We start from the raw sequence: 13,850 nt of genomic DNA on the forward strand, positions 1-13,850 counted from the left end.
CGAGCCTCTTGAAAGCAGGCTTCCGAGCCTCTTGAAAGGAGGCTTCCGAGCCTCTTGAAAGGAGGCTTCCGAGCCTCTTGAAAGGAGGCTTCCGAGCCTCTTGAAAGGAGGCTTCCGAGCCTCTTGAAAGGAGGCTTCCGAGCCTCTTGAAAGCAGGCTTCCGAGCCTCTTGAAAGCAGGCTTCCGAGCCTCTTGAAAGCAGGCTTCCGAGCCTCTTGAAAGCAGGCTTCCGAGCCTCTTGAAAGGTTTCCAAGCCTCTTGAAAGGAGGCTTCCGAGCCTCTTGAAAGGAGGCTTCCGAGCCTCTTGAAAGGAGGCTTCCGAGCATCTTGAAAGGAGGCTTCCGAGCCTTTTGAAAGGAGGCTTCCGAGCCTCTTGAAAGCAGGCTTCCGAGCCTCTTGAAAGCAGGCTTCCGAGCCTCTTGAAAGGAGGCTTCCGAGCCTCTTGAGAGTTAGAATCCCCTCCGGGATTCGGTTAGAATCCCCTCCGGGATTCGGTTAGAATCCCCTCCGGGATTCGGTTAGAATCCCCTCCGGGATTTGGTTAGAATCCCCTCCGGGATTCGGTTAGAATCCCCTCCGGGATTCGGTTAGAATCCCCTCCGGGATTCGGTTAGAATCTCCTCCGGGATTCGGTTTGAATCCCCTCCGGGATTCGGTTTGAATCCCCTCCGGGATTCGGTTAGAATCCCCTCCGGGATTCGGTTAGAATCCCCTCCGGGATTCGGTTAGAATCCCCTCCGGGATTCGGTTAGAATCCCCTCCGGGATTCGGTTAGAATCCCCTCCGGGATTCGGTTAGAATCCCCGCGGGATCAGTTAGATTCCTCCGGGATTCGGTTAGAATCCTCCGGGATTCGGTTAGAATCCTCCGGGATCGGTTAGAATCCTCCGGGATTCGGTTAGAATCCTCCGGGATTCGGTTAGAATCCTCCGGGATTCGGTTAGAATCCTCCGGGATCGGTTAGAATCCTCCGGGATTCGGTTAGAATCCCTCCGATTCGGTTAGAATCCTCCGGGATTCGGTTAGAATCCCTCGGGATTCGGTTAGAATCCTCCGGGATTCGGTTAGAATCCTCCGGGATTCAGTTAGAATCCTCCGGGATTCGGTTAGAATCCTCCGGGATCGGTTAGAATCCTCCGGGATTCGGTTAGAATCCCTCCGGGATCGGTTAGAATCCTCCGGGATTCGGTTAGAATCCTCCGGGATTCGGTTAGAATCCCTCCGGGATTCGGTTAGAATCCTCCGGGATTCGGTTAGAATCCTCCGGGATTCGGTTAGAATCCTCCGATTCGGTTAGAACTCTCCGATTCGGTTAGAATCCTCCGGGATTCGGTTAGAATCCTCCGGGATCGATTAGAATCTCCTCCGGGATTCGGTTAGAATCCTCCGGGATTCGGTTAGAATCCTCCGGGATTCGGTTAGAATCCTCCGGGATCAGTTAGCATCCTCCGGGATTCGATTAGAATCCCCTCCGGGATTCGGTTAGAATCTCTTCCGAGATTCGGTTAGACTCCCCTCCGGGATTCGGTTAGAATCCTCCGGGATTCGGTTAGAATCCTCCGGGATTCAGTTAGAATCCCCTCCGGGATTCGATTAGAATCCCCTCCGGGATTCGATTAGAATCCTCCGGGATTCGGTCAGAATCCCCTCCGGGATTCGGTCAGAATCCCCTCCGGGATTCGGTCAGAATCCCCTCCGGGATTCGGTCAGAATCCCCTCCGGGATTCGGTCAGAATCCCCTCCGGGATTCGGTCAGAATCCCCTCCGGGATTCGGTCAGAATCCCCTCCGGGATTCGGTCGATTCAGTCAGAATGTTCTCCAGGATTCAATCAGAATCTTCTCCAGGGTTCAATCAGAATTCCCTCTGGGATTCGGTCAGGACCCCCTTCGGGATTCGATCAGGATCCCCTCCAAGAATCGGTCACAATCCCCTCCGGGATTCGGTCACAATACGATCCTGGATTCGGTCAGAATCCCCTTCCTACTCCTTTAAAGTGTTTCCTCTAGGACGAGAGTATAGTAGTCACAAGTGTTCCCTAGAAATTGAATCAACTTCAGATGCAGTGGGATACGTATACGATTCTCATCGAGTTTGACAAATTACAGCACTGGATTTTCGGTACTCAGAGGTGCCGCGTGACTAAGAACCGCGAAATCATTCCTTGTCGTGTTTCTGGACGAGCCGGACGTATTTTACTCCCGTGTCTCATCACGTGACGCGCTTTATACCGCTAGAGTTTTTTTCCCCGTTTAGTATTCGGCGGGTTGTTTTTATATCGTTAAGTTGCCTACGCGAGTGTAAAGCTAGTTACAAGGTGATTTATCCAGCCGACTAGTTAAGGAAGCGAGCTGTTCTAGCGATGCTATTGCAGTCTCGTTAGTTTGGTTTTTTTTTCATCAAGTGCTGCGACGACGATCAGTATCAATCAGCATCAGGTCGTCATCGACAACGCTACCTACTCGGGTAGGCAGCAAACAGGCTAAGTAAAAAGATTGTATCCCATTGTCTCTTTGCATTCGTTTAACTTTCATCCACGCACCAGTGGTGAAGCTTTTGTGTGCTCTGCCTGTCGTTAGGCAAGGGTGGCACCGTTGCATTAGAGTGGGACGAAACGCAAAAAAGGTTGCCTGAATTATTATTAAAAACTTTGAATTTTTTTTTTCTTCTTTTTTTTGTGTGTGTGTGTTTGTTTTGTTATTATTATAATTAAAACCTATTAGTATTATTTTTTTTTCTCTTCTATTTTTTTTGGGGGGGGATTTTGTATTACATTTCATGGACGAAGAAAACGGAGGCGAGACGCCTCCCAAAGACAATGTCGTTCGCACGCGATTCTACCAGGCTTCTTCGCCTGGGCCTTGGGTTGTTTACTTTCGGCAGAAAGTGAAAAGTATTGATTTCCTAGGAATCAAACGTGATTTGACGCGTCGTTTTCCGAAAACTGATTTTCATCAAATCAATCGGAACAAACTACGTGTAACCGCACCTACATACCAGGATGCAAATGCTATCGCAAAAGACCAGAACTATAATGTGGTATATTTGGTTATGGGAGGTCGAGATTGAAGGCGTAATTAACGCAGCGAGCCTGACTTGTAAGGATGTGCTTGCAGGAAAAGGCCGTTTAAAGAATGCCCTGCAATCTACCGTGGATATTCTGGACTGCAAGGAATTGCATTCAGCAGCCATGGTAGATGGTAAAAAAGTATATTCGAAGTCAGGTTCGCTACGGGTAACGTTTGCCGGTTCGATACTCCCAAAATATGTAGATATCGAAAATATGTTGTTCCCGGTGCGTCTTTTTGTACCCAGAGTTTTCAATTGTACCAACTGCAAACAGTTGGGGCACACTGCCGAGTTTTGCGACAACAAGCCCCGTTGTGGCAAATGTTTTGAAAGGCATAGGGAGGAGTCCTGCCAACAACAAGTTACAAAGTGCGCTTATTGTGGCATGGACCCTCCCATGGTTCTAAGAATGTCCGGTGTACAAAAGCGCACCCAAAAAGTTAAGCGTTCATTAGTACAGCGCTCTAAGCAGTCGTATGCAGAAATGGTGAAGTCGCAAGACACATCCGCAACTGCCAACGCAACGGCTGCTATTTCAGCTGCCGTTCAAGTAAGTGATTTTTATGATGTCATTTCCATAGACGAATCGGACTCTGACGTAGCCGATATGGATGATTCTGCGGAGGTACACGTACCCGAAAAGAGGAAGAAACTGTCTTTCCCAGGATTGCGCCGTAAGAAAACAAAAATCATCCCTAGAAGCTTGCCGAAATCTGATGGTAATGGGGGATTATTTAAAATTCCGAAGCAGCCTGTCTATACTGCTCCTTTTGACCCATGTTGCAGTAAGACATTCCCGCCATTGCCTAAAACTGATGTTACAAAGAAACATCAGGCAAGGAATATCTCTGAGCAGAAAACTGCTACTCGCACTTCTAAGAAAAGAATCTCGTCCAAGCGAGGATTGATATCCTTTAAGGATCTTGTGGATCGTATTTTGAACTTGTTCAATATTCCGAATTCATTGAGGCCAATCATTGACCTCTTTATTCCAACAGTTGAAAGTTATCTGAAGCAATTGACTGTTTCATGGCCCTTCTTGCAGGACTTGTATCTTTCGATGGATAATACAGCCATACAAGATACAATCACTGTGCTGCAGTGGAACTGTCATAGTCTGAAACATAAATTGGACGTGTTTAAGTTTTTAATTCGCAACTCCGATTGCGATATATTTGCACTCTGTGAAACATGGCTTTCTTCTGAAGATGAAATCAACTTCCACGATTTTAACATTATTCGCCAAGATCGGAATGATCATTATGGTGGCGTTCTTCTGGGAATCAAAAATGTCACACTTTCTACAAAATTCCATTCCGACTGTTAATGGTTTAGAAATCGTCGCTTGCCAAGTAAATGTAAAGAATAAAGACCTTTGCATAGCTTCAGTGTATATTCCCCAAATGCCTCACTTAATCGTCGGCATCTTTGGAGCGCAGTCTCTCTTTTATCATCCCCAGTTTTAATACTGGGTGATATGAATGCACATGGTATTGCATGGGGCGAAACTAGAGACGATAACAGAGCGCCTATTTTCTATGATTTGTGCGACGATTTCAACTTGAATATTTTGAACACAGGCGAAGTAACTCGAATAGGACCTCAAGGTCAGGAAAGTCGAATAGATCTGTCTTTATGCTCTAATTCACTATCATTAGATTCCACGTGGAAGGTAATCCAAGATCCCCATGGTAGTGACCACATGCCGATAGTCACCACAATCAAAAGCGGCTATCAACGATCAGTGCCAGTTAATGTTCCTTTCGACCTTACGAAAAACATTGACTGGCAAAAATTTGCATCGGCGGTAAACATTGGTATTGAATCAACTGATATTCTTCCTCCACTGGATGAGTATCGATTCCTTACCGAATTGATTCATAAAAGCGCACTAGAAGCTCAGAAACGACGCGTTCCAAGTACATCTGTCATAAGAAGACCAGCCACTCCTGGATGGGATGATGAATGTACTAAGTTGTATTCCGAGAAATCTGATGCCTTCAAGGCTTTCCGTAAACACGGAAGGTCTGAGCTTTTCGAAGAGTATTTGAGGCTTGAAAGAAAGCTCAAAAATCTTCTCAAGGCTAAAAAACGTAGCTACTGGCGACGTTTTGTCGTTATCACGAGAAACCTCAATGACAACACTTTGGAAAACGACCCGCAACATGCGGAACCGCATTTCCACCAACGAGAGTGAAGAATACTCCAATCGATGGATATTCAACTTCGCAAAAAGGTCTGTCCAGATTCCGTACCAGCTGAACCGCTATTTCGAGAATCTACGCTTGATCCCGGTTCTTTGGGTGGACCATTCTCAATGCTGGAACTATCTATGTCTCTTCTTTCATCAAACAATTCTTCTCCGGGATGCGATAATATCAAATTCAATCTTCTAAAAACCTCCCAGATATCGCTAAAAGACGATTACTTGACCTGTACAACTGTTTCATGGAGTACAACATCGTACCACCAGGATGGCGCCAGGTCAAAGTAATAGCTATTCAAAAGCCTGAAACCAGCGTCTAATCACAATTCATACCGACCGATTGCCATGCTATCATGCATGAGAAAATTATTGGAGAAAATGATCCTTTCAAGAATTGACCATTGGGTCGAGCAAAATGCATTACTGTCAAATACTCAATTCGGGTTTCGAAAAGGTAAAGGAACAAATGACTGTCTAGCGTTGCTCTCTTCAGATATACAGCTGGCCTATGCGCACAAGGAGCAACTGGCTTCAGTTTTCTTGGATATTATGGGCGCTTTTGATTCTGTTTCCATAGAAGTACTGTCGGAAAATCTGCACAGTAGTGGATTACCCGTTATTTTGAATAATTTCTTGTACAATTTGTTGTCAGTAAAACACATGAACTTTACTCTCGGCACTCTGACAACTTCCAGAAATAGCTACATGGGCCTTCCCCAAGGTTCATGTTTAAGTCCCTTGCTTTACAATTTCTATGTTAAAGATATTGACAATTGTTTGGAAGGACAATGCACGCTTAGACAACTTGCAGATGATGCCGTGATCTCCCTAAGAGGTTCATGTGCAGAAGTCCTGCAAAGACCATTGCAAAATTCCTAAATAACCTGACTGTTTGGGCCAGACATTTAGGGATCGAGTTCTCTCCGCAAAAAACTCAATTGGTTATGTTTACTAAGAAGCGGTACCCTGCTCAACTGAAACTAAAGCTGTTGAAAGATGACATAAACCAATCTTTATCTTCTAAATACCTTGGGGTCTGGTTTGATTCTAAGTGTACCTGGAAGACCCATATTGATTATTTGTTAGAGAAATGCCGAAAAAGGATCCATTTTCTCCGTTCTATCTCCGGAACATGGTGGGGCGCTCACCCGGAAGACCTCATCAAACTATATAAAACGACTATTCTCTCTGTTTTAGAGTATGGCTCTTTCTGCTTCCTCTCAGCAGCTGAGTGCCACCTAATCAAATTGGAACGAATTCAATATCGTTGTTTGCGTATTGCCCTAGGCTGTATGCATTCAACGCATAACATGAGCCTGGAGGTGCTTGCTGGAGTCACTCCTTTAAAGCACCGTTACTGGGAGCTCTCACTTAGAATACTGATCAAATGTGGAACAAGTAACACACTTGTATTAGAAAACTTCGATAATATGCTTGAACTGGCTCATCATTCAAGATACCTGCGAGTCTATCTCAACTACATATCGACAGATCTCTGTCTTCCATGTTATAATCCACCTCGAGTTCACTTCGTCAACGACAGTTCCTCAATTGAATACGATCTGTCCATGAAACACGCTATTCAAGGAATACCAGATCATCTTCGACAAATATCTATCCCTTCCATTTTTCTGAAAAATATGAACATGTCAATTGCAATAACAGATATTTCACTGATGGTTCTCGCATTAACGGATTCACTGGCTTCGGTGTTTTCAACGTAAATTCAACAACCTTCCGAAAACTTCAAGAACCGTGTTCAGTTTATGTTGCTGAGCTGGCAGCAATTAATTTCGCTTTGGGGATAATTTCCGATCAGCCCGTAGACCATTATTTCATCTTCTCGGATATTCTTAGTTCTATCGAGGCACTCCGGTCGATGAAACCTGTTAAGCACACATCTTACTTTCTTACGACTATAAGAGAGCAGATGCGTGATTTGATAGAAAGATCATTTAAGATTACCTTTGTATGGGTCCCATCCCATTGCCTAATCTATGGCAATGAGAAGGCGGACTCGCTAGCAAAGGTGGGCGCACAGGAAGGTGAAGTTTATGATAGACAAATCTCGAACAACGAGTTTTTCCCATTAGTCCGTCAAAGTACTCTTCAAAATTGGCAAAGGATTTGGTCACACAATGAACTTGGACGGTGGCTCTTTCCATAGTTCCTAAAGTTTCTGCGCGAGCGTGGTTCAGAGGAGAGGACTTAAGCCGAGGCTTCATTTGCACGATGTCGAGACTTATGTCCAATCACTATTCACTAAACGCACACCTCTATAGAATAAACCTGGTTGATAGCAACCTATGTAGGTGTGGAGCCGGTTACGATGACATCGATCACGTAGTTTGGTATTGCTCGGAAAACGACGCCTCCAGAGAGCAACTATTGGATACCCTTGTGGCCCGAGGTAAACAACCCTACAGGGAAGTAAGAGGTGTTTTGGGGGATCGCGATGTGGTTTATATGCAGGCCATCTATGCCTTTCTTTGCTCGTCTGACATAAAAGTCTAATTCCCCTATCTTTTTTTTCTTTCTCGTTTTTGTTTTTGTCTTATTGTTCTGTGTAATACGAAGCTATGGCCATCCGGAAGATGCTCCCTGACGAACCACAACTCGAGCCCGACGCTACGCCATACCGTTATTGACGTCAAATACCCGGATGAGCAGCTGAAATACCTCAAACCTAAATCCCAATCTAGTCCGTCCTGAAATTACGCAATCTAACCTTGAGTCGCCACGAGTATCTTGGTCTATACCCTTTCCCCTTACTAACTGTTGATAATAAGATGATATCGATTGTAAATATCATAAAGTCTCGGCTCCGTTAAGTGTTATACACGCCTGAGCCTATCAAATAAACATAATAGATAAAAAAAAAAAAAAAAAAGAACCGCGAATGATTTATCCATCCATCCCGTAATTTTAACTTCCCTTTTTCTAAATATCCTAAATTCCTACAGTTGGGAACATGGTCCTTTTATTCGATTATATTAAAAATTTAAAAATATTTTTTCGAATACAAATGGGAAGAATGTGTTGTGAGTATCTTCGTGAATTTCCTAGAATTCTCAATCGCTTGTATAGCATATAACAAAACATTACTTGCTCAATAATGTATAGCATTAGCATGACTTCATGGTGGGTGATTTAAAAAATTCTATTGATACTGAAACACTGGAAATCTCAATTGATTTAAAAAAAAAAGATTCCTGGTATTTTTTAGGATTTAAGAATTATCATAATCTACAAAGTCTACTAAGCGTTGTTACGAGATAGTCACGCTCAAAATACTTCAAGTCTCGTGATTCCCATTTTAACATATATCCAGTAGACCTCTTCATGTTTTCAAAAAGTATCAAACATTCAATCGGTCAGCCCAGCACCACAATTCTTAGGCTAAAATAAGTCTCCTGTCAAATTTTCAGCTGATTCGGATAAAATTTCGAGGTGGCTCAAGTCGATTTCGTGTTTTGGGCTATTTTCAATTTTGTAAAAAATCTAACAAGAGATAATAACGTCGAAAACTATCACAACAACCTCTATGCGAAAGCTTTTGGTGTGCTCTACAAGTCTTGTGAACATTGCGATTCGTTCCGTTCACGTTTTGTCCATGATAAAGTGATTTTCAAGCTGTTAAGTGCATAAAAATACTGTTTCCCCCAAAAATCATTGTTCTACAAAATTCTTGAGTTTATGACAAATGGTTGTTAATTTATTATATTATTATTCCTCTTTTTTTCCTGGAAATTTGAGTAATATAATTGCCCATGTGCGATTTACCGTTAAATTCTTAGAAATTATAAGCTGGACATTTGTCATAAATTGGCACGTTACGATTTCTTCCAGCAAGTTGTTCGAACAAAACATAAATTAAATCATATGATATTTGATGCTAACAACAAACGACTTCCAAATTTTGTTAATTTCATCATATGTCTGCATGCTTTTAACATTGAGTGCATCTTAGTAACAAGTGAAATCGAAGCTTCTTTGTTTGAACAACTTGTTTGAAGAAATCTCAGCGTGCAAATTTATGACAAATGTTCAGTTTCTGATTTTTAAGAATTTAACGGTAAATCGCACATGGGCAATAATATTACTCAAATTTCCAGGGAAAAAAAGAGGAACTATAAAATAATAAATTAACAATCATTTGTCATAAACTCAAGAATTTTGTAGAACAACGACTTTTGGGGGAAACAGTATTTTTATGCACTTAAAAGCTTGAAAATCACTTTAACATAGACAAAATGTGAACGGAACGAATCGCAATGTTCACAAGACTTGTAGAGCACACCATTAGCTGTCGTATAGAGGTTGCTGCGATAGTTTTCGACGTTTAAATCTCTTGTTAGATTTTTTTCCAAAATTGAAAATAACCCAAAAACACTAAATCGACTTGAGCCACCTCTAAATTTTATCCGAAGTAGCTGAAAATTTGCCAGGAGACTTATTTTAGCATAAGAATTGTGATTCTGGGCAGACCGGTTGAATTTTTGATACTTTTTGAAAACATGAAGAGGTCTAATATCCAGTTGAAGTCCAGTCTGATGGTAATCATCGCCACTAATTCTCTCATTATTGTCTCTTTCCAGCCGACTCAGGTTAACCTGAATCACATGCTCTGTCCCGCAATCAAGGACCCGTTCGATGGGCCCAACTATCGCGCCATGGCCGTCGTTCACGAAGCTATCCTGTGCACTCTGCTCTGTAAGATAGTTACCTTCATCTTCAACCCACTTCCCCCGCCCATCATCACTAATCCACCGTTCATCAAGAATGGCGGATCGGCCAGTATGGAAGTGGCCCACTCGGCTGCCCCGTCGCCTTTGGCTGCCAAGTCCGCTCCGCCGGGTGTCGCCACCCATCACTACATCCATTCTCGGCCATCGTCGCGACCGTCGTCCCGATCTTCGTCGCCTGCCAAAACCGTGTCCATGCTGCAGGAGAATAACATCATCATCAAGACGAGCAAAATTGACTAGTGGTCGTCGGCTGTGAAAAAAGCGACCGCGGTGCAGTTCGATCGGAGCTGGACAACGATCAGCCGCGTTAGCTGAATGGGATCCCTGTGTAGATATATCGCAGTTTACTGATTTCCGATCTTTCTTCCGGAAGTATGCTTTACTAGTACGTACCCCAGACACTCACTGAGACACATCAGAACCATTCGAAATATCGTTAATTCCTAGACTAACTTTCCTACTCATACGTATCCTATAATCGAAATTTTCACTTCTTCATCTGTGAGTGCGACAATCGCATCCATCACAAGCCATCTAAGCTTCAGATGGTGATAGAAGCAAAACAATTGAAGTTATAACAACACGCCAGAGCGAGCAGCATCCGTAGAAGTCACTGTTGAATGCCTTTCATTGTAAATAGATATTTGAAAATCGACAGTACACAAAACCAATTAATCCGGCTGATACAAGTAGCGTTTAAAATAGCTTTAAAACTTTTCACGAATGGCGGTAGATCAAAACGGTAAGGCAATTGAAAACGATGGTGATATGCGCGTAGTGTCTCTCTGTGATAGGCACTGAAGTTCTTTTGCTTTTTCACTAGAAGAATTTTCAAGTTCTTGATATGGGTTGAAGGTTTTCAACATCCTAACTATAATTTAATGATTTGCATTGAAAATGTTATCACAAAATTATGCGTTGTATATCGGAAGGAGAGGCTTTCACCTTTTCTCTCGGCAACAAAACCATACTGATTGTAGAACAGATCGAACAAAAATAGACCTGAGTAAGCACTACTAGAAACCTTAAAAAAAATTAAACTACCAATAAAAGAAACGAAGAACAGATAGAATAGGGTATCTCATTCACACTTAAACGTTGTCGAAGTAATTGCTGAAAAAACTCCATACGTAATCCACCCGAATATATTTTACTCTCAGGGTAATTGAACGCTCGGAAACATGCCATTCGGGGTGAGATATTCAGGGAAGTTCCATTCGGAGTAACGGGTAAGAGTTTCAATCGCGAAAAGTCTAGATCTAAACGAAAGAAAAAAGAAAGGAATGAACATTGCGCTAGGCTGGTTTGTGTAACAAACATAAACAACTCTATTTTGTGATATCAATCATTACTTTATGCGCTAAATAAGGCATTTTTATTGCTAAGAACCATTGCCTGCGGTAGTGATTTTATTTGCTACGTCAATACACTGCGTAGCACTCGTGATAGCTTTTAAGAATGATAACCAACACTAAGTAGTTTCAATTCTTGTCCGTTTGTGGGGGGCAGAACAACTCCAAAGGGTTTAATAAAAATGGGATGGGAAGAAAAATAGCTAAAGCATGATAAACAGACGATACTACATAGATTCTATACGAATATTCCTTCTAGTTCTATTTTCCCTAGATGGCTTTATGAAGCCTGAGAATTCAAATTGCCCAGTACTCTGCCAGTCACCAGACACTTAGTTTCGACAGTTTCAGTATCTCGTTGAAAAGGTACGAAGGCTTTGCTACTACTCAGCGCTCTATACCAATGATATCTATGTCATCCGCAAAACCAAGGAGCTTATAAGAAGTGTGATGATGGTTCCGTTTCTTTGCACACCAGATCTTCGAATTGAACCTTGCAGATCTATGATGAATAGCAGAGTAGGGGACACATCGCCCTACTTTATTCCATCTAACGTCACGAACATGCTATTATCTGTCACAGTTCGTTCCGTTCCACCTTGTTGTTCGCTGTCTTGCAATCCACAAAGAGATGATGAGTTCGCAAATTGTATTCCTGGAAATTATCAAGAATTTGTCGCAGAGTTAACATCTGGTCTCTTGTTGATCATCCTACTCGAAAACATCTTTGGTATCCGCGGGCAAAGGCCATAAACCCAGCTTGGAAGCATTCGTACTCCCTCCCAGATCATTTCAATCACTTGGTTGTTTTTTTTTTCGTTCAGTTGGTAACTCCCAGGTTTTAGAAGCTCGGCCAGAATTCCGTCCCTCTCAGTGACCTTACAGTTCTTTTGCTTTCGAACAACCTTTTTCATTCCGTCTAGCGCGGGTGGCTTCATAGCTTGTCCATCATCCTAAATCCTGATTCTGCTTGTCTCCTATTTTCCCGCCATTCAACAATAAAAGACAACAAACCCACCAGGGCCAGTGGAGACAAAAGTTTTCTCTCTACCAGGGCAGGAACCGAACCCACACTTCCACGCCCATCCGTCTAGAAGACCACACGGAAATGTTTTTCATGGCCTGGTATTTTTCAGCTATCGCTCTTTGGCTCATCGAATCAATATTTCCCTGATTCACTTGCGTAGTACCTCTGTACCTCTGTGGCTACCAAGTACCTCTGTGGCTGTTGTATTCACTGCCTTGTGAATTTGCTGCCACAATGCGTTCAGAGGGTTCAGAGCGAATTGTTCAGAAACGTACTGCCCATGATCGCATATTTGTAACAATTGCATTTTTTGCAATTTTGAGTTAGATTTATGAATTGTCTTAAAATTGTTAGTTCTTTCATCTAAGTTGGTGAAATCTGAAAGTTTGTTCGAAAAATCTTGAAAAAACTACCAAGTTGATTTGTAACATCGAGCATAGTGACCGCATAAATGTAACACTGGAAAATTATTTCACCGGTGTGCCATGTTCGTTGAACAAAAATTGGCACAATTGATTTGCACTGTATTAAATGATGCAGATATAGCTGCCGATGATTTTAACTGCAAAAAGTGTTTGTACAATTTTTAGAATTTTTTTGAAAATTAGTTAGATTTCCATACTAATGCATATCACAAACTTAATCGTTCCATTTCTCCCATGCCTACTTATGTCGATTGTTACAAATATGCGATCATGGGCAGCGTACTGGTCCAACAGTCGCTGTATTTTCAGCCGCACAAGGAGAAAAAAAAATCAACATCGGATTGATTTATGGATAACAATATTTGTTGTTGATACAACCACAGATAGGATTGGATCAACCATACGCGATTGTTGATTCAACTCTCGTATATATTTCAAGCATAATTTTTCATAACGACGTATGTAACAATTATGAGGATTCGAGAAATCCTTTGCAGAAAGTTGTCAAAACTTTTTCTAAATCTGTTTTAAAACTAAATCTTTTTTCAATACTTTTTTCCGCTGGCATGCGTCATTACATGACACGTAATAAGCGTGCTTCACATCAAATCTCAGTTCATTCAAATTCACTGTGAAAAACGATAAAATTATACATACACCGGTATGCTGCACGCACGTCGGTGTACATTGGTCGGTTTTCCATAGTGCACGATTGACGCAACTACAGTTTTGTTTTGTTTTGCTTTTTTTGTTACATAGGTCGCTCTTAGTTCCCATATGTTAAAGCGACGTATGTAACAGTGAGACTTCAAAAATAGATTTTTTCACATACGTCGATTCGTTAAAAGATTGAATTAAAGAATTTTAAGATCTGAAATCAGTAAAATCGATGCGTATTATATAAAGCCGCGTGTGATTGTCACGTTGTATTAAAAACCTCGTTTTGTTTACTTTTGTTACATACGTCGTTATGAAAAATTATGCTTGATTTGTTTCTCCCAGGGGAGAAGGCGGAGCACTGAAG

General features: G+C 42.2%; 1 protein-coding gene across 8 annotated transcripts in view; it reads left to right on the top strand.

The window, feature by feature from the left end:
* LOC134225874 (transmembrane protein 164) overlaps positions 1-12,401 on the top strand; it is a 117,506-nt gene extending 105,105 nt beyond the window's left edge. For 6 of the 8 annotated variants that reach the window (XM_062706297.1, XM_062706299.1, XM_062706302.1 and 3 more), the window contains exon 5: positions 9,873-12,401. In XM_062706297.1, the coding sequence (XP_062562281.1) occupies positions 9,873-10,262 (390 nt within the window). In that variant the 3' untranslated portion in view covers positions 10,263-12,401. The remainder of the gene's footprint in view (positions 1-9,872) is intronic. The other 2 variants (XM_062706295.1, XM_062706296.1) reach the window with 1 other exon arrangement.
* The last annotated feature ends 1,449 nt before the right edge of the window (positions 12,402-13,850 follow it).

Source organism: Armigeres subalbatus, chromosome 3 (assembly GCF_024139115.2).
Source record: "Armigeres subalbatus isolate Guangzhou_Male chromosome 3, GZ_Asu_2, whole genome shotgun sequence".
Taxonomy (NCBI): domain Eukaryota; kingdom Metazoa; phylum Arthropoda; class Insecta; order Diptera; family Culicidae; genus Armigeres; species Armigeres subalbatus.